The 26,981-nt window shown below is 40.8% G+C and overlaps 4 protein-coding genes across 4 annotated transcripts; 3 read left to right on the plus strand and 1 right to left on the minus strand.

Moving 5' to 3' along the window:
- The first annotated feature begins 229 nt into the window (after window positions 1-229).
- On the plus strand, window positions 230-9,076 carry LOC311003143 (receptor activity-modifying protein 3). Its single transcript, XM_083994828.1, has 5 exons — window positions 230-320; window positions 592-642; window positions 1,492-1,593; window positions 1,790-1,943; window positions 7,364-9,076. Exons 1-5 carry the CDS (start codon window positions 284-286, stop codon window positions 7,614-7,616), a joined length of 597 nt encoding a protein of 198 aa, XP_083850954.1. The 5' UTR covers window positions 230-283; the 3' UTR covers window positions 7,617-9,076.
- A 4,507-nt stretch (window positions 9,077-13,583) lies between these two features.
- On the plus strand, window positions 13,584-18,157 carry LOC311003144 (uncharacterized protein; the record flags this gene model as incomplete). Its single annotated transcript, XM_083994829.1, has 5 exons — window positions 13,584-13,674; window positions 15,549-16,289; window positions 17,108-17,259; window positions 17,347-17,474; window positions 17,989-18,157. 5 exons carry the CDS (start codon window positions 13,584-13,586, stop codon window positions 18,155-18,157), a joined length of 1,281 nt encoding a protein of 426 aa, XP_083850955.1.
- Window positions 18,158-18,350: 193 nt separating this feature from the next.
- Window positions 18,351-22,004, minus strand: LOC311002328 (UDP-glucuronosyltransferase 1A5-like). The gene is made up of 2 exons (XM_083993672.1): window positions 21,913-22,004; window positions 18,351-20,555 (listed from the first exon to the last, which is right to left on the minus strand). The coding sequence occupies exon 2, from the start codon at window positions 20,544-20,546 to the stop codon at window positions 18,933-18,935; it is 1,614 nt and encodes a 537-aa protein (XP_083849798.1). The 5' UTR covers window positions 20,547-20,555; window positions 21,913-22,004; the 3' UTR covers window positions 18,351-18,932.
- LOC311003145 (endonuclease domain-containing 1 protein-like) lies at window positions 21,629-26,294 on the plus strand (the record flags this gene model as incomplete). The annotated part of the gene is made up of 3 exons (XM_083994830.1): window positions 21,629-21,823; window positions 23,737-24,108; window positions 25,674-26,294. Exons 2-3 carry the CDS (start codon window positions 23,818-23,820, stop codon window positions 26,292-26,294), a joined length of 912 nt encoding a protein of 303 aa, XP_083850956.1. The 5' UTR covers window positions 21,629-21,823; window positions 23,737-23,817.
- Window positions 26,295-26,981: the final 687 nt, after the last annotated feature.

Consider the following 26,981-nt stretch of genomic DNA (forward strand, 5'->3'; position numbering starts at 1 on the left):
CCATTCGCTTTAATTAGTTTCATTTGGCCTTCATCGTCACACATTAGTGATTATCCCACTCTGCCTGTTTATCCGGTGGATTTCACCTGGCTTTACTGAAACATATGAACTAATATGAACACACACATACACAGACACATACAGACACACACAGAGACACACACCCACACGGTGCTGAGATAAGAGGGCTGGGTTTCCTTCCCCTCAGCTCTCAGTCCTTGAGCTTCATAATTACATCTGTGGTCACAGTCCGGCCTCGGAGGTTACTGCTACACTGACCACCATGATCCTGTTCCTGCTCTTCCCTCTGCTCATCATAGGTATCTATCTGACTTCACACTCTCTTATATTTTAAAAATAGGATTTAAGATAATGTTTTACTCTTTACCTTTTTTTTTTTTTTTTGGTTTCCTGCCTGTTTCCATTTGCGTCCATTGTTCTCACAGAGTGTGGGATTCCTGGAGGAGGAAAGGAAGAGAGACAGGACATGTTTTGGAGGCAGCGAACAACAAGAAGCTGGTGTGAGAGTCTTTTAAAAATGAGTTGGGGTTTTAAAAAAGAGCTTTTTCTTTTTTTAATTTGTGTACACAGGTCTGGAGGAATCACAGACAGCCAACGTGACTGAGAGAGAGTTCGGCACAGGTAAGAAAGAAAGAAGAACCAAACATTGAGTGAAACATAGAAGAAGTGAAACATAGAAGTGAAACATAGTGAAACATTGAGTGAAACATTGAGTGAAACATTGAAGAAACATTACAATCAAATCAATCGAACTGGATGAGGATATCTGGTCTTTTGGGGAAACAATAATTTATTTTATTTATTGTGGACCTATATTATAGCATGTCAGTACTTTGTTCTTACTTTTTTTTATACATTGACCACTTTTGAGTCCTGAATAAATAAATATTAATAAAGTAACTAAACTAAATTCATTCTTTGTGTATTTTCTTAATTAATCATTTGATCTGTCAGAAATACAACACAGTTTCCCTGAGCCCAACATGACTTCATAAAATTGCATCTTCTCCTCTTAGCCCAACAGATCAAAAATATTCAAGTTGTCATCAATAAAAGACAAAAGAAAAGAAAATTGCTGTTTAAAAAAAATACTGTAACAATTTATACATTAATAAAAGAGTTGCCAAATTGAGTTTCAGTTGCTCACAGTGACATTTACAGCTGCAACTAACAATTATCTTCATCATTTCATCATAAAAGGTGACATCTGCAAATCTTAATGCATGTGTCTTCCTGTAAACTGTGAATATTTGACTGCTTCACTTTCTGCTTTAAAAATGACAAAGACAATTGATTGGTTGATTATCAAAACGGTTTCTGAATACTTTTCTAATCTGGTGGTATTTGAAAGGTTTTGACAAGGCAGTAACACTATCAAACTAAATCTTGTATTATTTTCTATGTGTGTGTGTGTGTGTGTGTGTGTGTTAGTCAGCCGTAGCAGTAAAGACATTTTGCTTCTTCCTGCAGTTACGATGTCACCAGATAATGTTACATCCAGTACGAGAGATGAGATGCATCCGATTGAAGACAAACTGCCGAGCAATGAAACGATTATCATGGACGATGACGGTGAGATTCGATGTATGACGAAAGGAAACACTGATCAGTGCCATAAATTTCCTGTGTGAAAGTTATTTCTCAATATGCAGCAGACTATGTGGTTTAAGTAACATGCGAGACCGGGCCGATGACTCAGCCTGATGTAAATCCAGTATCCACTTCATGTGTGTATCTATCAGAAACATCCTTTTGCTTTACTTTGCAGAGAGATTCCAGGATCAGGAGCAGTTTATTCCACCCAGACACTGCCCACTGAACGTGCAGACAAATTTGAGCATAATATTTTGTGAAGAAGATTTTCACTATGCAATGCGGCAGATCGGCTCAGAAAACTGGTGTCGTCTGGAAATGTTCACCAAGTACGGCAAGCTGAGTATTCCCAGAAATAACTGTGTTCTTCTGACATTATACTGTTTGGGTTTTTTTCTTTATCGCTGCTTTCGGTTCTGTTTTGAATAATATGTCCATAGTTTTTTTGAAGAAGGACTAGGATTGTAGTAATAGCAGTACTGAGAAATGAGTAATGACAGCTGACGGATATTCACCTCATTTCAAGGAAAACTACCATACTACAAGTGCCACCTTCAACTACTCCAGTTTTAATCAACCATAACGTTTACTGACTTTTGACCACTAAAATCTAAAATCATTTCATCCCTGAGTCCAAGTTAACATTATTAGTGTCTGTTGTTTTATTGACCAAATAAAATAATCAAAAGAATAAACAATACATTAAAGGAGATGTATGTAAATTACTGTGGCCAAAACTGTTGCTGCAGTCAAATTCAAAACACAGCAGCGCGTTGTTTCCCCTCCCCTCGCCCCCCAGGCTCGAGGTTGCCAGAACCAAATCCACACGTTAACCTCTGCTCTGCTCACTCACACAGTCAGGTTAGTGCGTGTTCTGCTTTAGCTGCAGCTCCAACAAACCATCTGCTCAGGACAGGAGGCGGTGTACCAGACGGCCGAGGGACAAGCCGCTTAGTTCTCCCGTGTGATATCAAGGAAATATGACCATAGCCGATAATCGAAAATCGATTCAATTTTTTTTTTTTGCCATCTCAATTGAAGATCGCTTTATCTCTCAGCCGTAGCCGCAGCTCAGTGGTAGCTTAACTCAGGGTTCCTACATATTTGAAATTTCCAAATTCCATACTTTTTCCAGACCATAATTTCCAGACTTCTCGGTAAAAAAAATTCTAATTATTTGTGATATTTGAGTAAATAGTTGTGCATTATATAATAAAAGTCATGCAATTAATAATTTGTTTTCATTATTCTGAATGTGTATGCCAATGTAACTAGCTATAGGTACAATTAGCGCATACAAAAATAATTAACTCAGACAACTTCAGATAAGACCAAACCCAGATAAGTATTAAATTTCCATACAATAATTTCCATTTTCCACACTTTTCCAGACCTGGAAATGTATCAAATCAAATTCCATACTTTTCCATACTTTCCATACTTGCGTAGGAACCCTGTTAACTGGCAACCGGGAGGCCAAAATGCCACTGACGCTGTGATTGGAAGAGAGCGCAACAGGCCAAAACACAAAATCAAAACATAAACACGATTTTCAGGCTGCAAATAACATTTTTATATGCAAATATTCTGGCTGTAGTATTGTTGTCAGTTACATCAGTATTTCAAAAACATGATTCTTTACTCTCTAGTGACATATTGAGTGATTATATTATTACTTGCTGTACACTTCTTACATACAGTTCTTTGAACTAAAATAAAAATCTGTTCCAACACTTGCATCACCAGGAGGATAGGTTACAACTTAAAACTGGGCCATTAATACCACAGCGACCAAAATTAACACTGAAAGTCTAACAGGTCATCTAGAAATAAAGTATGAAGTAGGACAATGTGCCACTTAACCATTTTTGGAGAAAAACAACCAAAAACAATTAAGGTTCTAGATTCAGAAACAGGATACAATATAATAGGCTATAATAATAAAAAAAATTGCAATTTCTTATACATATGCATACAAGACACAGGAAGCTATACATTTAATATAATTAGGTTATGTGTCAGCTGCTACTACTGATTATTGTCTGTTCTCAATTCATTCATAAGTGTTTAATAAAAATAAAATATAAAAAAGTCTGAAAATCGTTCTCCGATATCCTGTTTTCTCGTCAAAAGTGTAGGCTACATGCAAATTTGAATAATGTAAAGCTGAGTCAGGCCGAGCAGGAGCAGATGCTAATACTGTATGTAAAGTTTCATGAGTAAATCGATTACCGGTACTCAAATAAAATAATAATATCAAATCTGGCATCAAATACACGACTTGCTGACATGTTACTCAGAAGATAGCAGCACACAGCTTTGAGGAAACAGTCCATAAAGCTGCTCAGCTGTCAAGCCACAGACAACATGGAGAGCAGCGACACAGCAGCAACCAGTCAAACACACCGGGAAAACAATATGGCGGGATATTTAAATACCAACAGAGACAACAAGAGAAAGACATCAGTGATGAGAATAAAGACGTTGTAAAATAACGGCGAACGGCACTATTTTTTTCAGAAACGAGTAATCAAAAAGTTACTGTTTCCCGTTACAACACCGTTACCATTACTGACAATAAAATGCGCCGTTACTTGACTCAAGAAGTTCCATCAGAAAATAATACACCCATTTAAAGCAGAAGTAAGCAATATATTTGTGTTAATATAAGTCTTAAATAGTTATATCTTCCGACATCAATCACTTACATAGAGTGTTTGGACCGAAACACGGGTCTGTCAGTCACTCTGGAGGAGAAAACTTTTCTCGTATCCTACATGTTTTATCCAATGAGGAGAGAGGAACGGCATGCAGGGCTGTGTGTGCAGCCAAGGGACGCCGTGAATGTGGTGACGTAGCGACGAGGACTGTTATGGTGCGTTCAAGGCAGCCCGTAACTCGTGTTTTTCCGACCTGTGAAGTCGTACCAGTTCGATCTGGTGCGAGTTCACGGGTCAGAAGTTACGAGTGGCCGTTATAGTGACTTTCACCGGTAAAACAGGTCGGAAAAACACGAGTGGGTTGCCTGAAACGCTACAAAGTCGTAAGTCGTGACTTGAAGCTGTAATTTACGGTTTCAAAAGCCTGCCTGGAACGCAGCATTAGCCAAAACGACCGGATCGCTTACTTCTGCTTTAAGTGCAGCACGTTGTACATTTTCAGTTCATCAACTGGTCAGAAAAAAAAATGTTTATCTGGAACTAACCAACTCACAGGCTCCGTTACGCGCTGTATCACTCCGCCTATCAGCTGTTTGGATCAGCTGCTGGTGGAGTGATACCGTGCAACCTTTTACAGTCTATGCGTGCAACATGGAGCCTAGTACCTATGCCGTTAGTTCTACGCTAGCAAACCGTCTTTGGTTCCATATAAACGGAAGGTTAGGAGGGAAAGTCCAAGTAACACTAAAGACACACACACATGCGCGGGCGTGCACTACAGTGGTTGTTTCTGACTCACATTTGGTGTCGAAATCCTCGTTTCTTTTCCGTCTGGAAGGCGAAGAGGTCCATGTCCGTTAACGTCCTGTCCTGTTGTGACGTCCTGCTAACCGAACCGAGCTAACGTTAACTCTCCTTGCTAACCAAACTTATCAAACCTTTCTAACGGTTTTCTTGAGGACACACTTCGACCAGTTTGCTTCATTATTCACTCTCCAGTTTCTTCCTTCCGTCTGTCGGTTAGGCAGCAGGTGACATAGACCGCATGGTAACGATTTAATACGACGGTGTTTTGTTTTTCTTAACTTTACCTGTGCCGCTGTTGACGTCATATATATATTGACGTGACGTGACGTGACCATAGACGTGACTAACGGCCTCGGCTGCAATACCACCTTTGACCACACACTATTGACTTACATTCACCAGGCGTCACAACCCAGAGGGGCGCTGTTTCACTCATCTGAGGAGGAACAATGGTGGCAAAATGGCTGCAACAGCAAAATTGTACAGTAGCCTACTACTTCTAAGAAGAAGAAGAAAACAGATGTTAATAATAATAATAATAGCTAAAGAAGACATACATGATGAGAACATTTTACAAATTCAGACATAATAGATTTAAGTAGGCTATAAAATGGCATTAAGATTCTGATAACATGAGATACTGTGTCCCTGCTTGGTGTTTCTCTGTTTACCTTGCCATGTAAACCTCAGTTAAACCAGATCGGCTGCAGGTTTAACCCATAGACTGTAAAAAGAATGGACGTAGCACCCGTGACGTCACCCATTGGTTTGGGGGAGTCTGTTTTGTGCCGCTACTACGGGGCAGAGCGATAGTATCGCTCTGCTACGGGGGTTTGAGCCGCGCCATGTTGGATTCTACTTGCCATATTTGGAGCGGTGCGGCCGTTGGCCGGCCGAGGGCCCGCCCACTGGCCTCGAAGCAGCGGTCTCCGGACCTGTCACTCAACGTTTCCGCGCTCTAATTGGCCAGAACTTTAAACCTAATAATAGTAAAACGGTAGAGTTTAAAAAAAATTCACCCGCCTCAGAGTGTGTGCGGGGGTAGAAACTATCGGTTGAGACCAAAAAAATAAAATGTACCAGGCTGTAAATATGTTTTTTAAAGCTGTAAAATCGGCTATTTTAACATGGGGCTCGATTGGAGTTGCTCCCTTCTGGAGCCAGCCCCCAGCGACAGCCGAGGGGATTGCAGCTTTTTGAACGCGGAAGTGAGCTTCACTTCTCAGACCGACAACCCTTGGTTTAACCTCACCGGGGCCCGACTCCACAGAGGTCTAGGTGTTGGAAGTACAGGTTTACACCAAAAACCACAGCTTAGTAAATTTACAATGCAACATCTCCAACCACTTCTTGAAGAGACAGCCAAACTAATTTAGTGGTAGCTAATCCCACATTGTCCTGGCTTCAGGAGTCAAAACTGCCTCTGAAAACATTCTCTAGGCACTTAGTAAAACCTACAACATCTGGCTGCTTTTGGAAAGATTATGACCAGCCCAGCCATATCATTTAAAGCAGAAGTGAGTGATCCGGTCGTTTTCGCTAATGCTGCGTTCCAGGCAGGCTTTTGAAATCGTAAATTACAGCTTCAAGTCACAACTCACGACTTTGTAGCGTTCCAGGCAACCCACTCGTGTTTTTCCGACCTGTTTTACCGGTGAAAGTCACTATAACGGCCACTCGTAACTTCCGACCGGTGAACTCGTACCAGATCGAACTGGTACGACTTCACAGTCGGAAAAATACGAGTTTCCTTGAACGCACCATAACAGTCCTCGTCCCTACGTCACCACATTCACGGCGTTCCTTGGCTGCACACACAGCCCTGCATGCCGTTCTCTCTCCTCATTGGATAAAAACTGTAGGATACGATAAATGTTTTCTCCTCGGCTCAGAGCAGAGCAGAGGGACTGAGAGACCCGTGATTCAGTCCAAACACTCTATGTAGGTGATTGCTGTCGGAAGATATAACTATTTAAGACTTATATTAACACAAATATATCACTCACTTCTGCTTTAAGTTGTTGCAAGTTGTGTCTATGTGTGAAAGCCCATTACAACTGGCACTGGGAAGTAGACATCAACAAGTCGGGGGCCTCTTCAGCCTCAGAGGAAATCCAGGTTTAAATGAGTGTGAGCCTCAGTCTCAACCATTTATGCTCAGTAGCTAGCTACTAGCCTATATGTTAAAACAGGAAACATTTTCACCACAAGTGAGTTAAGTTGTGTGTTTCACAAAACCATCTAAAGGTTTTTAACTCTGTGGTTTTATTTATCTTTTACAGACATTACAGTGACCTGATACATTGCGTGGAGTATGTGTCATTTGTCCTCGGCTGCTATTATCCAAGCCCCAGCACTCAAGACTTCTTCCTCCTCATCCACTCCTACTACTTTGAGAACTGCACCAATGAGGAGGAGGAGCTCCAGTTTCAGGATGCCCCTCATGGCGTGGTCATCGCCCTCACGCTCCTCCCAGTGGGCCTCATCCCCATCCTGGTCCATCTGGTGGTCTGGAAAAGTAAAGTCCAAGAGTGAGTGACGATAGACCTGCACCTGCTGGTTAGCTTAGCTTAGCATAAAGACTGTAAACAGGGGGAAACTGCTAGCGTGTACCTGTAGTGTATGAATGTTAAAATGGTGTTTTTTGTTGTTTTTTTTAACAATTTTTTTATTTGACATAAACAAACACACATAAACACAAACCCAACAAACACAGTGGAGATGTATAATATACACTTTCTTTCTTACACGTTCTTTTCAAGTCTTCTCTGATGTCTTTTGTTATGGACTAAATTTTAGTCATTGTTCTTATAACATTATATTCCCTTGACCTGCATTCAGCATTAGCAAAAGTACTTAACAAGTGAGAAAAAAATACAATGAGAATTGTTGGTGCCTTTTCTTTCTTTTTTTTTGCCTGTGGCCCTTGAAGAATAGCATTTAACAAATAGGCCTAATAATAATTTAGATAAATGAATGCCCCAACAGCTGTAAGAAACGGGCACGAACGAAAACCCACAGCATAACAAGATGACTGATTAAGTGAAGTGAAAATTCTCTGTGTGTGTGTGTGTGTGTGCGTGCGTGCGTGCGTGCGTGCGCGCGCGCGCGTGTGTGTGTGTGTGTGACACCACGACACACCTGTAGCCTATATAAATTACAGCTGCCAACTAACCACACACAGTTTGCTGTTTTAGGGGGGGAAAGTATGTCAGTCTTCCTGTTTCTATATGTCTCATAGTTACTTTATTTTGTTATTAATAATAATAACAATAATGATTAATGATAATAACATAAAACAACTGGATTTGAACTGTGATTTTCTCACCTTCTCAAGAATTATACGTATATATATTTTAGCAGCTGCCACTCCAAAGGTCTTAATGCCTAAGCTAAGTCTTAAGCTAAGTGAGCTGTGGCTTCATAGTACAAGTCATGATTCAGTAACACAGGATGCACATATGAAATCACATTTTTAATCTCAGTTGCAGTCTGATGGTTTGAACCCACAGACACTTTTGAACACTACACAGCTATACAGTATAAAGTATGTGGACATCCTAATGTGACTTGAATACTGTATGTCATTTCAAAACATGCATTTATTCTAGATGAGGGCATTTGAACCAGTTCGTACAGACTTTGTGCTGAGAGGTGTTGTTGTCACATGGAAACAGGAAAAGGGCCGAACTCAAACCGCTGCCAAGTGTCTTGTCTAAAATATGAAGCTCTGAGATTCTAAGACAAGAAGAAGTGAAACATCCTCTGGTTTCAGTACATTGTGGTATTTACTGTATTTATACACTAAAATATGTAATATTGTTAAATCTATAAAATATAATGTGATAAAGTCTGGAGAATGATATGTACCTACAGTGTTTATTTACACACAAATCTGAATCAGTTTGTTATTTTATCACAATCCTCTTGTTTGTTGTCATTTACATTTTTATTGAATTTTTAATAAACTTTTCAATAAGAACAGGGATATTGATACCTGTGTTGGCTCTGTTTCTGGCGCAGACACCTTCTAACATGTCATATAAAGAAATAAATTATAAAATCAAAACAATTAGTGCTATAGCCTATCACATACAGAATAAGAAATCCAGTCCATATTGTTGTCTATTTCTTAGTTTTTGTGTGGTTGGCACAGGACGCAATATTGTTAAGCTGGTATCATCGCAACATATATGTTTGCATCATAACACGACACGTGCAGAAACCACAAGTGTGTAAACAGCAGAGGAAAAAAAGCGATGTTGGGTTAGTGTTTCAAAGAAAAGTATGTCCACTCAAATCGCTGTGGTTCCTGGTAACACTGTGTTTGTGTGTGTGTGTGTGTGTCTGTCTTTGTGAAGACTGCTGGGTCGTAAAGGACGCTGGAGATAAGAGGAGGAGGAGGAGGAGAATCCATTAGCACAGAGTCTCCCTCGCACCTACTCTGCTTGTCCTCTGTATGCACTGGAATGAAACTCACACACACTCATAATTTCCTTAAAAACCAGGTCAGAGAAAAATCACAGTTTTCTCTTCACACCATCACACCCCTCATTCAATCCAGTTTCTGGCCACCTATGGGTGTAACTCCTTCTCCTCTTTCTCTCTCTGTGTGTGTGTGTGTGTGTGTGTGTGTGTGTGTGTGTGTGTGTGTGTGTGTGTGTGTGTGTGTGTGTGTGTGTGTGTGTGTGTGTGTGTGTGTGTGTGTGTGTGTGTGTGTGTGGGTGGGTGGGTGTGTTAAACCAACACAGTGACACACAACTGACCTCTCAGACAAAGCTTCAGTTGTTTTCAGTTTTTCTAACTTTCTCTACTGTGTGTGTGTGTGGAGATGTGTAACGGTCACAACAGTTTCGTGGTTCATCAAAACTCTGTTGCTATTACTATGGCAAGCGGCTTTAACATTTAAAAGCTATACAGTAAGTTTGACTATCCGGAATTAACATTGTAGATATCAACAACGTCTTTCTGACTTGTCGTAACTACATTTTGAATAGTTGGATTTTTCATTCAAGATATCTGTAATTCAGTTTTGCCTCTAGTCAAAAAGAACATTTCAGATATCCACAACTACGTTCTTCCTAGGACAAATGACGTCACATTTGCCATTCATGTGTATGGGGTTTGTCATTACAGATATCTACAATTCAGTTGCAGATATCCGCTATGTGAATTACGGATATCTGTAACTGAATTACGACTATTACTAATTGCAGTTTTTTGAGATATCTTCAACATCATTTTGACTAGTCATAATTCCATTTACAGATATCTACAACTTAATTTCGCCTATAGTCAAAACTTAATTTAAGATATCTGAAAAGGGACATGTAGATATCTTTAATTGAGTTGAATTAAAGATATCTTGAACTGGAATTATGACTAGTCAGAATCAAATTGTAGATATCTCAAACTGGAATTAGTACTAGTCGTAAGTCAGTTACAGATATCTGTAATTCACATAGCGGATATCTGCAACTGAATTATAAATATCTGTAATGACAAACCCCATACACATGAAAGGCAAAAGTGACGTCATTTTTCCTAGGAAGAACGTAGTTGTGGATATCTGAAATAACAATTTTAGATAGGAAGAATGTAGTTGCAGATATCGGAAATATTCTTTTTGACTAGGCAAAACTGAATTACAGATATCTGCAACACATATCCAGTCTGGCTTGCACGTTCGCAAAATGTCATAAGTCACCCAGAACATTTCATTGATGTTTTAAAACCTAAACTTAATGAGCCAAACTGCTCAAAGTCAACATATTGACAAGTTATAGTTTATTTGCTTTTGTGATTTAAGGATGAACAGCAGCAAATACTCTTTAACATATAATCTGTCATTATCTGTTAGAATTAGGGGCCATCAGTTCAAAGGTTTGGCATTAGAGGAAACTGACTGTTATAAAATAATGATGGTCTGCATTTCCTCCTTCACACATTTTCCCTGTAAATGACTCACTTTGGGGTTTTTTCAACAGACACAGGAGGTGAGTCTCCCTGCAGACACACACCATTGTTGCTCTTATCTAAACAGCCTCTGTTGACACCGCATGTCCTGCTGATAGCAGCATGTTTGACATTTTCACTGTATCAGAAAATCTCTCCGTCGGATCTAATAAACACCCAAGATCCTTTGTGTAAAGATGTGATTACTGTGCTGCGATCGGCTTCACACCTACAGTTCTTCCACTTCTAACTGGGACAGCCTATATTTAAACACTACAGGGGCAATGCTGTGTTGAAACAGGAAAGGCATTTTATAGATTTAAAAAGGTGAAATTATCCATTTATGCAGAAGATATAAGAAAAAAAAAATCACTCCCTGTCAGGGTTTTACCCAAAAGTACAGGACTTGGTTGTTCCCATGCTGTTGAATTTAGTTGAATTTAGTAGCCTGCAAAGGTTCAATAAATGGATGATGAAATTATCTCCAAAAGACATAAAGTTACAGATGACACATTCTCTTTACATTTTAAACAATATAATAGTTTATAGTTAGGTTAATCTCTGTCTTTCTTGTCTTTTCCTCAGTGGATGTGAGGGTCTAAGAGCAGAGGATGTTGTCATGATGCTGTGTAAAAGCCTTTTGAGACAGAGTGTTTGTAAAAATGGTCTATACAAATAAACCTGCCTTTATTGCCCTAGAAAAGATTCAGTAGCTTTTTCCACCATCAGGGAACCACAGACCACATCTGTACTGTCTCGTGTGCAGGGATCCAATCCATTTTATTTATAAGAGCACATTTAAAAACAACCAAGTTGACCAAAGTGCTTTACACAGACATAAAAATGAATAAAGTAAACATTAAGTGAAATATAAGAGCTTAAAAGCTGACGTGTTTGGGTCTCAAACTGTGTTGAAAGCCAAGGAATAAAAGCATGTTTTAAGACGTGTTTTAAAAACAGGTAGGCTGGGGGATGAAGGATGAAGTCGCTCTGAAAGCAGCAGCAGTGACCAGTTTCAACTGCTTGTGATTCGTTATTAAATTATGTCTCTACCATTTCCTCCCTCTTAATGTTTGGACAAAAAAATAAAACATTAGAAACTCCAGATAGTGAAGATAATATGTTTTGATTTTTTTTCTCCAGGCTGAATTAATAGAGCTGTTTTAGATGATTATATTATATTATATTATACTTACAGTCATTTACTGCAGCAAACTGTACAGTGCCAAAGGAAACACCACCACCTGCTGGTTGATACTAGACACTGCAGCACAGTGCCACTTCAATCTAAAATCCAAACTTTTTAACAGATCTCCTCCAACAAACATCAAACAGATCATTAATCTCATGAGTCAGAAGCCAAACAGCGACACACAATCAACCCCTCATCGTCCATTGTTCTGGGGGCAGATAAGGTGACATCAAACACACAACAGGCCATTATGACAGTGCTGTAGATCTCCACCTGTGTGAAGCGAAGCAGCAGGGGAGCAGAGGGTTATAAAGGAGCTGGAGCTGCTTCACGCAGCCTGGCAGTCGCTTCCTGGAGCATCTGGACACATCCATCAGGAGGTTTTAAAGACACAACAACTCACAATTCACAACAACTCACTGGGAGCGACGTTATACCTGAGGTGAGTCCTGATGTCAGCAGCAGCTTGTTATGTTTATGCATACATCTATAAATGTGGGATGGATGGGAGGAAATATTTGTCTTTAAGGAACAAAATGTGCTGTTTTTAGTCAATGTGAAACAGTAAATGTGTGATTTCACCTCAGTTTGGTTAGTGAGGTGTAGTGAAACATCCTGGTGTTGGTATTGAGACAAAAACCTGATATTGTGAGTGAGTAAATACTCATAAGGAAACAGAAAACTCCTTGATTGAACTGTATCATCTCACAATGTAGTATTATAATTGCTAATAATCTATAATAGTGCATTACAGTCAAGGAAAATGATTGATTATGTTAATAAAACGAAATTATTGATGTGCAATACAGAGATGTAGAGTAACTTTAGTTCTGAGATACTGTAAATGTTGGAGGAAAAAGTATGACATGTTACATACTAAATTTTTGTGATGCATTTAAGATGAAGTTCTTGTGATGACTTTTATATATATATATATTCTTTTTTTTGTTTTTGTTTTATGGCTTAGATGTATTTTAAATTCTTAATCTAAATTTTTGTACCAAAAGTGTGAGTAACAAGTTTCCCTCAAACTTGTCGGAGCATATAGAGCAGCCTGAGCAACAGACTGTAGAGTCTCTTTTATCATACATAACAGGAAAACCACTGTCTGCCTGTTGGTTGGTGTATTTGGTAAATGTCTGATGTCTAGACACACGACACTGAATCTATCTGTCTGAGAAATCTGGGCTGATCCAGGCCTTTGTTTTCTGACATACAGTACAGTATCTCCACCATCTCAGACAAACACAAACTCTACATTTGAAGGCGAAACAACCCAAAAAACAATTTTAATGTTTGACGAAATGTCCAACCACAGAGGTAAAATGTGTGTTTTAATCTCTTGCACAGACACAATGGTCGGTCATCAGTGGTTCCCCTGGATTAACAACCCAACACAAGGAGTGACCTCAGGGACTCCAGCCAACAAGCAGGAGCAGGAAATCTGTGAGTAACATCATGTAACTTCACACCTTCACTTCAGATTCACCAGTTTGTGAAGATGTTATCACCTTATAATACACATTTCAATGTAATTCAATGTAAATTAAAGGGATAGTAGCATTTTTTTTGTGTGGGGTTGTATGATCTACAAATATCCCCTAAGTACTTTAATTGCAGTAGAAGACTCTCTGCACTCCTCCCGTTAGCAACGCCAGCCCATAATAGCCCTGCCCAGAGATTTACAACATACAGTGTTGTTAACAGACCCAAAGAAACGGCCTATTTTCGCGGCCTAAAAGAGGTTTTACCTGAAAAAAATACACAGTTCCATTGTTTGCTATAATATAATTTTTATAGCCCCCCCCCCTTTTACAGCCCCTCAAAGTGCAGGAAAAACACAGATTTTATTTGGACCTAACCAACTCACGTATCCCTCCGCCCAGGGTGAGCGCTGGCGCTGGCGTTGCTAACGGAAGGAGTGCAGAGAGTCTTCTACTGCAATTAAAGTACTTAGGGGCTATTTGTAGATCATACAACCCCACTTTTAAAAAATGCTACTATCCCTTTAAAGTGATTCACTGGGCTAAGGGCAACTGTGGAAAGAGTTTGGACAAAGTGAACTCAGTGTAGAGACATGTGAGTTTGCAGCTGCACTAAAAACTGTAACAAAACCCACCATCCACAACTGATGATGACTAAGATTACAATGTGTTATCTGTTTGTTTTAAGCTTCAGTTTGCCTCCAGACCAGAGAAACAAAGATGACCCCCCATCAGCAGCTCTGTCCAGTGGTCGCTCTGTCAACACTTTGTCTGTTGCTGTTTGCGACGTGTGCAGCTCTTTCTGTCCTGTGTAAGTACAACATTAACCAAACTAAAAGACCGAAACACTAAATTTGAGGTAGTTCAACATCTTTTGAAATATTTATGTCCACATGGCCGGGTTTCATTTCATTTTTTAAAATCTTATCTTTGGAGTTCCCCAAGGATCCGTTCTGGAGCCTATGCTCTTTGCAATACACCTCACTTTGCTGGGTCCAATTATGAATGTTTCACATATCAATACAATGCAGACAATGCGTAATGAAACCAACCAGACAAACCCAATGTTTCTCCAACATATCTGTCTTCCCAACCTTCCCAACTCTGCCTACGGTGTCCCTGAAAGCTCAAATAACTGCTATTTAAAGAAAAATATGCAAAGATGAAAGGGTGGTACAAATTTGGTCCCACAGCACAAAGGAAGTGTTTCCAGGGGACACTAAAAAGTGATGGACCTGGCTGGGATTTGTTGTTACTGCAAAACTCAAAATCTTTCCAAGAATATTTGTCTTATTTCTTGTAAAAATGTCTAATTTCTAGTCAAAACTAAACTCTATAATAAAAGCCCACAAAATATACTTAAAAAAAAAAAAAACTAAACTCTATAAGACTCATCACCTAAAAATGAACTTGTTTTCAGATCATTTTCATTTGTTTCAAACTAATTTTCACTTGAAATAAGTAGAAAAATCTGCCAGTGAAAGCAAGTTTTTTGTGCTTGTAATAAGAAAGAAAAACTTGCTCCACTATCAGATTTTTCTACTTATTTCAAGTGAAAATTTGCTTGAAAGAAGGAAAAAGTGTCTAAAAACAAACTACTTTTAATGTGATGAGTCTTATTTTAAGTATAATGAGATTGTTTTGACTAGAAATTAGACATTTTGACTAGAAATAAGACAAATATTCTTGGAAATATTTTGAGTTTTTGCAGTGTTCAAGGCCTAGCTGTGACTTTTGAGATTAAAATCATTGAATATCAAAAAAAAAAAAAAAAAAGTTTGCCTAAAAACACATTGTCTTTTATTTTGAAGTAATTGTTCTTTGTCTTTCTTTCAGATAATAACGAGTCGGACGACACGGGAGAATGGAAAAGCCTCTTTGATTTCCAGAACATGAGTGACAGCTACCTCACTCTCGCTCAGGTCAACAACGACCTGAGAGAAGACAACGAGATCTTAGAGGAGCGCAGTGCTCGACTGGAAGAACAAACCGAACTCCTCAACAGGACTTCAGCTCAACTCCAGTCCATCAATCTCAGCTTGAGTTTGGAAAACAGCGAGTTAATGGAGCAAATTGAGAATCTGACCTCTAGGATCACACAGCTGACGCAAGAACACGAACGACTGGTCCAGTTCTCGTCTGAGCAGCAGGAAAAGAAGCTGAACATGTCTGAAACTATCAAACATCTGGGGATTGTCAACACTCGGCTGCAGGAGGAGAAACAACAGCTGTCTGAGACCAACGGCCTCCTGAGGGAGGAGCTGCTTCAAGAGAAGGAGAAGAGCCGAGAGCTCGCAGAAACCAAGGACAGGTTTCAAGAGGAAATTCAAAATCTGAACGAAAGGACCGGAGTTTTCTCAGAGGACGAGTGTGAGAAGCTTCAGGAGGAAGTGACGCAGCTGCTAGAAGAAAACCAGAACCTGAGCTCGGTGCTGGTGAGAGAAAGGCAGGAGGCCACAGAGCAGGAGGGAAACAGGACGAAGCAGATGGAGCAGATGATGGTGGACGTGAAGTCAGCGAACGCATCGTACCACTCTTTAGATCTCTACTGCCCCGTGGTCAACCAGAAGAGCAGAGGTACAAGGAATCATATTAAAGCTTTGATCAAAGTACAGACTATGTGTGTACAGTAGGCTCATTTTTCTCGGATGGTTTTATGTCAGATTATTCCTTATAATCAGTGAACTGTTAACACCTTAAAGGGATAGTTCACCCAAAATTCAAATTTCAGAGTCCTCCGTGGCTTCTCTGAGTTACAGGGGGGTCCGCGCAGCAGTATTTGTCCATATAATGGTTGTGAATGGGGCTCACTTTTCTTCGTCCAAAAAGACACACCAAAAAACATCCAAATACCTCCATAGTGCTCGTCTGTAATGTCCCTCTTGTATTGAAGCCCCGACATGAGAAATTGTTCCGAAAAAAATTAAATAAGTCTATATTTTAAGCTTGTTTGTAGCGGAAGCTCCCAGTGTCTTGGTTCGCTGCTCTTCCTGTGTCTTGCACTGACCAGTGGAACAATTTCTCATGTCGGGGCTTCAATACAAGAGGGACATTACAGACGAGCACTATGGAGGTATTTGGATGTTTTTTGGATGAAGAAAAGTGAGCCCCATTCACAACCATTATATGGACAAATACTGCTGCGCGGACCCCCCGTAACTCAGAGAAGGCACGGAGGACTCTGAAACTTCTCCCAGCCCTTAGTCGACATGAGGGTGAGTAGATAATGAGTGAAACTATCTCTTTAAACACATCTGGACTCATGTGGTGCATCAAAAACATTCTATCAAACTCACAACTCAAATCTGAATTTTTATCGGTCAAGTGCAAAAAACATGCACATAGATGCACGACGGATTTGTTTCCACCAACATGCCATTTCATTTTCTCCACAGAGCGAATCTGCAAAAAGTGTCAGGACAGCTGGAGACTGTTTGAAACCAAGTGTTACTACTTCTCCTCTCGCATGCTGAGCTGGAGCTCCAGCAGAGCCTGGTGTCGGACACAAGGGGGCGACCTGCTCATCGTTAACAGTCAACAAGAACAGGTAGAGGACAAAAACCAGGAGACACCATGTGACAGCTGTATTGCAATTAAAAATGAACACTGGAATAATCTTTCTTTATCTTTCTAGGAGTTTGTTTTTGATGGCAGCCGGGCAGTGGATCAGGGCGGCACCCGGATGTGGATCGGGATGACCGACGCTGAGGAGGAAGGCGACTGGCGCTGGGTGGACGGGAGCAAAGTCAATCCAGATGTGCGGTAAGTCAAGTTTCTACTGCCCCCGAGTGGCCTAAAAATGAAATAAACACTGCAAAAACTCAAAATCTTACCAGGAATATTTGTCTTATTTCTAGTCAAAATGTTATTTCTAGTCAAAACAAATCTCATTATACTTAAAATAAGACTCGTCACATTAAAAAGTAGCTTGTTTTTAGACACTTTTTTTTTTTACTTCTTTCAAGCATATTTTCACTTGAAATAATCTGATAGTGGGGCAAGTTTTTCTTTCTTATTATAAGCACAAAAAACTTAGATTTTTCTACTTATTTCAAGTGAAAATTAGTTTGAAACAAGTGAAAACTGTCTAAAAAAAGTTGATTTTTAGGTGATGAATCTTTTTTTAAGTGGAAAGAGATTAGTTTTGACCAGAAATTAGACATTTTGACAAGAAATAAGACAAATATTCTTGGAAACATTTTGAGTTTTTGCAGTGAATGATAATGAGGGATGTCTGTAGTGATTGACAGCTGCTCATCTCCCAATTGTCTTGCAGGTTCTGGCTGAGCAGACCGGGAATGGCGAATGAGCCTGATGACTGGAAGCTGGACGACCCTCTGGGAGAAGACTGTGGACACATGGACACCAGTGAAGACGCGCTGATGTCCTGGATGGACAGCTCCTGTAAGACAGCTTACAGATGGATCTGTGAAAAGAACCTGTAGAACATCCAGGAGCAGCTTTAAATCTCATTTCATATTGTAAATAAACCAGTAATAAGGTCACGTTGATGTTGTCATTTATTGTGTTTAGAGATAGAAAATATAAAGAATGTATATCTGAGTTGAAAATAAAGCCAGTCTTCATCCCTGTATTTCATTGTTGAAATAAATAAAGACAATATGTACTCTGTAAATTGTCCTTTCTTTCTTTTTATTTTCATCAAGTTTTCATTTGTTCCTTCAATCATCATACACGACATAAAAGTGCAGCATTCAATTTGTCGATTCTTATAAAACAGATTCAACATTATTATGTTTCAGATCTATATGCTGCAATTGACTGAAGAGAACAAGAGATAGAGTCTAAAAAAATACTGAGAGTGTAGCTTAAATCTTTTGCTGTTACAGTGTTGGAATAAAAAAACATCAGATATGTTGACGTTCAGTGAAGCTGAACCAGTTGGAGGGTAAAACTCCCATGTGCAGAGACCAAAACCATAAATGTGAGGTCCATCTAGTGTGAAGATGTACAGTAAATCTTTAAAACAACTCACAGCTCAGCGGGACACTGCAGTGTTGTATTTGTTGGGGCCTATTTGCAGCAGCAAATTGAAAACACAGTTGGTGTTTTAGTGAGTCTTTGGATAGCAGTATATTGTTATTTCTGGACAACAGTGGAGCTCTATGGCACAGTTAGTAGGCTCAGCTAGTTGCTTTTTTTTTTACATCAAGAGTATGAATCATCATTTAAAATGTTTAGGGTTAGGGTTTTATTTGGTTACTCCTGTTTGGGTTTTCTCCTCCTGCATAGTCGAGAGCACAGGAATCGTATTGATCCCACCATAGCTGCCGTGACCAACAGCAGGATTGCCAACAAAAAGCATATAACGTCCACAGAGTAGTAGGAGTACCAGGGCATCTTATAAGACTCGGTGCGTAGATGTGAAGCGCCTTGGTGCCTCATTACAAACTCAATCCAGAAAAGTGCAGTTTCCAAAGGATGCATCGGTTTGTCCCGGTGGAGATCAGACAGACGCTTCATGTTGTTTCTGTAGGAAGGGTTGTGAAGAACTTCCTGAATCGCTTCCAGGAAGTTCTCCTTGGTCAGTTTGGTCGCATCCACAACTTTAGCAGCTCCGCGAGTTTCCAGTCTCAACACGTTCTCGAACTGGTCGAACAGAAGAGGAATTCCTATTATCGGGACTCCGTGGTACATGGACTCGTAGATCCCGTTGGTGCCACCGTGGGCAACAAAGGCTCTGATCTTTGGATGACCCAAGAGGTCGTTCTGGGGCATCCATTTCACCAGGAGGGTGTTATTGCCCAGGTTGTTGGGGCGCTCGCCGATGTACCTCCATATGACCTTCTGAGGAATTTGGGCAAAAGCAGCAGCGATTTCTGAGGTGATTTCTACGGGCAGACCTCTGACCAGTGTGCCGAGGGACATCAGGATGAAGCCATGTTCTCCTGAGCTTTGGACGAACTCCTCCAGCTCCGATGACAACGGCTCAGACTCTTTACTCTGGAAACCGCCAATGTAGACGATGTTCGGCATGGTGGGTCTGGGGAATTCAAAGACAAAGTCCACCCTCATGAGCCAGATGTCTGCTCCTTGTAGGAGGTGGTAGAAGTTCACATCTGGACCAAAGTACCTCTCCGCCAGTCGATCATAGTGAGGACATACCACAAACTTATCAATGCACGTGTTGAGGACATAGTGGAAGGAGTTCTTGATCCTCTCCACGAAGGTCATCTTATCGGACGCGGCGTATCCCGAAGTTGGGACGTAGGACGTTGGCGATGGAGCGACCACAAAATGACCTTCTCCACTGGTGATCCACCTTACGTTGAAGACAGTTGGCAGCTTGAGTTCATGGGCCACCAGAACCCCTACAGGAAGTCCCGGGTCCAGAAGAACCATGTCGAAGTGAGTATCACGAAGCTTCTGCATCAGAGCCTTGTTCTCAAACATCTCCACCCCCACCAGACTGGCCTGTTGGTGGATCTTCGACAGCGCCGTCAGCATTTCCCAGTAGAAGTTCACAAAGCCGATGACCGACGCTCCCTCCTTGTGGATCGCCAACATCTTGACCAAGAAGGTGACGAAGAAGTCCTGCTCCTCTATGCTGATGGCCTCGGGCAGCGTGACGGTGATGGAGCGGTAGTGCGGCGCGCTCTCCTTGACGTACCAGCTGGTGGCCGTGCGGACCACGGTGACCTCGTGGCCCCGGGCGTGGAGGCTCTGGATCAGCAGGTTCATGTTGACCCAGTGGCTGCCGTCCACCGGGAACACCAGGATCTTCCCGCCATGGACGCCGGGACTCGTCAGGAGGGAGACGCTAGCCGCCAGAAGCAGAAGAAAAAGAGGAGAAAGTCCTGAGCTGGTCCCCATGGATCAACTCTGACGGAGAGAATGAAACACGAAAGGTTAATATGAAGAAGACGTATCTGTTCAACTGAAAAGTTGGAAATGTTCGACGTGGGAGCAACAACCAAACAAACAATTTAATTCCCAACTGAGAAACAAAAGCACAGAGCTGTTTTCTTCTCCATAAAAAGTCCTTCAAATGAATTTGAATAAAAAGCCGCACATCACTGTCAGTGTCTTCCACAATCCTTCACAACAACAACTTAATGAGCCACTGGCACCGGAGCAAGAAAAACAATGCTCCTAAACACATCGCTGGGGAAATAACGACTATGCCGCCTGGTTGCCATTACAGTAGCAACAGAAAATAAAGAGAAAATAATTGCTCAATATCAGAGTGACTAGAAAAAGCACTTCTTCATACAGGGGAATAATATTAAACAACAACATTTGTAGAATGAATACCTTGCAGCCCTGCAGGAAACTACAAGTAGATTTCTAACCCTCAAGTGATAATTATACTGATCAAATAATCATTTAGGTAAATCGCCAAGAAAAAAAAGTCAAATATTTAAAGGTTTAAGGGTTTAAAATGTGAGAATCTGATGTGATGTGATTGTAAATGTGTTAGTTTTGGGGGTTTCAGAGAGTTGGTTTGTTACAATAAGACACAGACAGTAATCACTACACACCAGAGACTGTGTGTGGGCGTCTCTGTCTCCTCACTTGCCCTCGTTATAATTGTGTTATTTGATCTGATAAACACTGAACAATTGAGCTAAGAAAAGCCAGATATTACTGTTGGACATGAACCAAAGACATGAGAGAAGACACACACACTTATTACGTCTTATTTACACGATTACTAAGGGAAAAAAACTCACTTCCATTGACTTTAAGATATATCAAAGTAAGATTTTCTCAGTTTTTTGTTGCTTCAAACTCCTCCTGACCAGAACACAGCTCAAAGTTTCAACATGTGTCTTTGCAACATTTTTTTCCCCCTGAAATGTTGCTTTAGCAGCTCAAAGTCCAGTGTAAACCGTGCACAGACTAATACCTGGTGTTATTGAGGTCTCTCTAATCTCACCATCATGCATTCAGCATTCAGCAGGGACTTGCTGCTAACAGGCTAAAAACACTGAGCAGAGAGTCACACCCTCTGCTCAGTGTCCAGTTACTTTCTGCCTGTTTTTATAGGCGAGAAAGCAGGAAAAAGGAATTTTGGCAGCTTGATGCGCTTCTGCTCTCAGACCAGCCACCTCAAAAGAGAGTCAAGAAGAGTTACTTTCAGCAGAAGTGTGAGTTTTTCTTGTTGTTGTTGTTATGTATGAGGTTGTGAAGGCCTTTAACTGTTAGTGAGCTGAAGGGAAAAAGTGCTGTGACTCACCTCAGGTTTCTGAAAGTGTGGACAAATGCTCAGTGCAGAGGAGAAGCCGAGCGTCTCTCTCTTTCTGTGAGTGTGTGAACGAGAATCCAAACTCCAACCCAACGATCATTATGTTACATAAGGAAGAGAGGGTGGGGGTGGTCGAGGTGGGGGAGGGACGGACGGACGGAGGGATGGAGGGGGGGGTTAAACAAATGGACTTCAGATGTAACTGAGTAGTAGAATGGGAGGGAAATGTTTTTCCTACTGAGCCCACCCTGCTGCACATACACACACACACACAGCAGGAACTGTCTCATGTTACAGAACAAAGTAGAGATGAGGAAATAGCTTTATTCTATCAACTGTACCATGTTTGAATTTGTTGCTGCAAATTTAACTTAATTCAATCTGACTTTTTTGGTATTTAAAGTCTTAACCCTCAGTTATTATCGATCCTTTAAAATATTGCACAAGTCAATAAGGACATAAGGATGTTTATTTGTCATTGTATGTGTCATTGCTACAACGAAATTATGTTGGCACTCAAAAATAACATAGACACACACAAACTATTAATCACCAAATAACATTATTACACATAAGGTATTAAAAAAAAGCTAAAAAAGTATCAAAAGTGTCAAGTGCCTAGGTAAAGTAGTTTTTAAGGAATTATGAGGTAGATTATATTCAATAAATTGACTTTTAAGAAGCTGTAAATGGCTTTGATTGGTACTTCTGACCCAGTGACAGTGACATTTAGCTCCTTTATAAAGCTGTTAAAGCTGGATACCTGCTGAATAAATATTGAGTATTAACTCTGACTTTAGTTTTTACCAGCTCCTTGAAAGCGTTTTTATGCTTGATGATTAAACTCTGAAATGAAATAGGCTGCATAGAAGAATATGAACAACACGAAACAAATGCAATAAAAGAAAATCAATGAAACATGCAGGAGAGGGACAATGAAACAAAAACAAACAAACAAAAGATATAAACACAAGATATTACAGGAAAAAATTCAAAGCTTTATCAACATAATGTGCAATTCATATTTCTAAATTGTTGTATTGTGGTTTCATTTCATCTCAGTCACATTGTTGGATGTAATGTTTCCTATACACAATAAAAAAGATTAGAATAACTATAGATAATACTGATGTAATGCAGCTTTAGAGAGTGACAACAGCCACAAATATACAAAACGTTGATATAGAAATTTTAGAAATTAAGTGAAAGAGATTTAGTCAACATCTGATATTTCTATTGTTTAGAGCTGTAGTTGTCGTAGATAACCAGCAGGTGGTGCTAATGCTCCACTTAGTGCCATTTAAAAACCAATGAGGAAAAACCTCAGAGAGTTAAAAACAAGTGTAGAAAACATGAAAGTCTTTTCAGTTTAGACCACAAACTTATTGATTTTATTGATTTTGCCATTTGGTCGTAGTGAGTGACTAAAACACAGTGTAGCAGTCAACAGGAATTACCCACCTTCATTTGAATAACAGGAAGTTGAACAGGTTGAGTGTCTCTGGTGTAATTAACGGACTATATACAGTACTGTATATGAGGTATAGCCTAGTTACTGACTGAGTTAAACTAAAAGTGCACTAAATGTAGTTTGTGCTGCGTTCATATCCTATCTCAGTGACTGTTATCACCAATTTGCCCACAGCTCATTCTGCACTGGGTTAAACACTTCTCTTATCACTAAACAAACAGATAACACAGGAAGTTCAGCGTGTCTCTGTTTGGCATTTTCTGCAGCACATGCAGTGGACTTCCTGTCGGGCAAAGAGACCTGAATAGAAACTGATGCTCAAGCTTCTTCTGCTTTCACTTTAGAAACGTCATCATGCGTCAATGAGAAGGAAAAACAGCTCTGCTCACCCCACACACCACCACTGAAGATCAGACAGCTGGACCATGAAGACGTCCTGCTCCTCCTCCTCTCCGGCCTTGGCCTCCCTGCTCTTGGCTGCAGGTTGGTGTCTGTGTGCAGCCGATGTCGGCGACTTCACCCCATGTCTGAACTTCTTCTACAGGTCCTGGCCTCCTAAAGGTTTGACGGGGACTCCCATCTGCCAGCGGTTCATCAACCAGTACCGATTCGCCACCTTGTACAGTCGCTCTCGCCGCACACCGTGGTTCTCGGCCTATTTGTACAAGACACCGGCGGGAAAGAGGCCCGCGGCGTCCTGGAAGTATGAGCCTCAGGTGAGGATAAAGTGATATGGAAAATACAACTAGTACTCACAAAAAGTTAGGGACATTCTGCTTTCAGATTTAAAAAAAATCAGAATGCACCTAAAATGCATTATAACCCTTTACAGGTGAACTTAATTTGACCTTTCTAAACTTTTGAATGCACCAGCCCAGCGGTTCAGTGGTTCAGTCCTTATGACATAACATGCTATAAGCTGATTAACCACAAAAACCACAACAACAGGTGTGAGGTTGAACAGAGACACAGAGAGACCCTAACCCTAACCCTAACCCTAGAAGAATCACAGAAAGACATAGAAATAGACGTCCTTTGGTCACATGACGACTTATTATTGACCCAAAGTCAAACATCCCTAACATTTTGGTGTTGTATTTTATATAGTTGGAAAGCTTGATTTGTCACTTTTACAACGAGGTACAACTTGTAAGGATCGTGCATTCATGGAATGAGCAACACAGCTAAACATTGTACCTTGTTGTAAAGGGGACTAATCAGGCTTTCCAACGATATAAAATACAACACCAATTGTTATTATTAAAGGGGAGAAATGATTGACTGAAAAAATGTTTCTGAGCTTTTTTTGAGGAATGTATATATGAAATGTGACATATATAGTAACCTTGATGTCATATATTTCATGTTATCTGTCCAATAATATTTGTGTTGTGGAAAGTGAAAGGTGCTGATATCAGAGGAAAACAGTCACAAGGAAGATAAAAGTCTCAGGACTGATTTTTGTTGATGCTGCTGTTTCATTAGAAAACAGTTTGTTCGGTGTTTTGAGGAAATGAACCAGAGTAAAGAAGAAGAACTCCCTCCGTTGAGTCTTCACTTTGTTGTGTTTGTCTCTTAATGTTGAAGCGACACTGTCTCTGGATTCAAAAGCGAGAAAGGAAAGGAAAGATAGATAGATAGATAGATAGATAGATAGATAGATAGATAGATAGATAGATAGATAGATAGATAGATAGATAGATAGATAGATAGATAGATAGATAGATAGATAGATAGATTAACTTTATTTCGGTGTCACTCCACAACACACAGTAAAAATACAGAGGCATTATAAAAATACAGTATTCATTACAAATTACCCCCTCCCCCTTGACAAAATTAAAAATGTTGGGGACCGCTTGTGAGAGTTGTGAGACACCAACTAAAAGAAAATCATGAATAAAAACGGACATTATGGTACCATACAGACAAAACACAAAACAGTTGTTGTATAATAGATTGATAGAAAGATTGGGGTCATTCCTATGTTCCCACAGCCCTATGTTCCCTCAGACCCATGTTCCCACATTTCTAACTTTTGTTGTCACTGAAAATTAGGCCCTATGTTCCCACAGCCCTTTGGTCCCACCATTGGTTGGGTTTAGGCAATGAAGAAAGGAGTTGGTTAAGTTTAGTAAAAATACCCGGTAGAGGCTAGACAGGCCAGATAGGTAGAGAGAGTCCAGTGGGAACATAGGGCTGAGGGAACATAGACACGCTCCCGAAAGATTGATGACCAATGACCATGTTTACTAAAAGTCTTCCTCCCTCCTCCCAAAAGTTAGCGAACAAAGCAGCCGATGGAAACATGATCGTCTTCCCTCCGGGCCCTGTGGACCAGAACGTGGTGGAGAGCCAGGCGGTGGAGCTGGACTACATCAACTCCACCTACAACCGCGGCCACCTGAACCCGAGCCTCCACCACCAGACCCACGAGGAGCGCGCCGCCACCTTCACCCTCACCAACGTGGTCCCTCAGAAGTTCGGCTCCAACGGCGGGCCCTGGGAGGACCTCGAGCACGTGGTCAACGCCACCTTGTCGTCCTTCTGCCTCGGCGACGCCTTCGTGGTGACCGGCGCCATCCCTTACAGGAATGACGACCACTGGCTGCACAATGGCCGCGTGGCCGTGCCGGAGTACATGTGGTCGGCCTACTGCTGCCCCAAGTACAACCAGAGCCTCCCGCCGGAGCTGAGGAACGCCTTCCCCACCTACGCCGCCATCGGCCGCAACGACCCCAACAGCACCGAGGAGATCGTACCCGTGAACCAAACGGCGCCGAAGCAGTTCAAGGGGTACGACGTGAGGCGGATGCCGCTGCAAACGCTGGAGATGTACCTGAAGGACAGGTTCAACACGGTCGTCAGTGTTTTCTACGAACTGTGCTCTGGATCAGACTGATCCTCTGTTTATTGTTGCATTGACTAACCATGCAGTGTAACGTATATTTTTTAACATGTTTATTAAAGGTGTACAGAAATGGCCGTTTGTCCTGTTTGTCGCGCCGAGTTGTCACGAGCTGCAACAAGAGTTTACCCGAGTGAGGAAAACGAATTTGATTGGTCGTTATCGAGCGGGCGGGATATTCAAAGCTTGAGGCGAGCCCGAGCTCCGTGTGTGTGTGCGTGTCTCAGACGTTGAATGACGGATTACGGATCCAATATCAGTGGCTGGTGAATCGTGTACAGGCTGACGTATAATCCGTGCGCCTGCATTATCCAATGCGGAAAAAAAAATACACACTTTCATCCCGGATTTACGCAAAAATAGAATTTTGCACAAAGTTTGGCCTACAACGTCTGAAAGATGAGTTATCACATTAATTTTATCACCCAAAGTGGGCTCAAATTCAATTTTCTTTTCTGTACACCTTTAATGAAAATGGAAAAAAATACATCATTTGAAAGGTTTAAAGGGACAACGAGGAGTTTCTATTTGGTTATAAAAAAAGTCTCACGTTAATGTGGATGAATCTACGTTACCCACACTTGTTAATGGGCCCATTTTCGATAAATATATCGTTTTGTCTCTATCGTTATTTTGTTATTATTAGTGGTGGCGGAGATGCTGGTCAAGCCGACCAGCGTT

This window comes from Trachurus trachurus, assembly GCF_905171665.1.
Source record: "Trachurus trachurus genome assembly, chromosome: 19".
Classification (NCBI taxonomy): domain Eukaryota; kingdom Metazoa; phylum Chordata; class Actinopteri; order Carangiformes; family Carangidae; genus Trachurus; species Trachurus trachurus.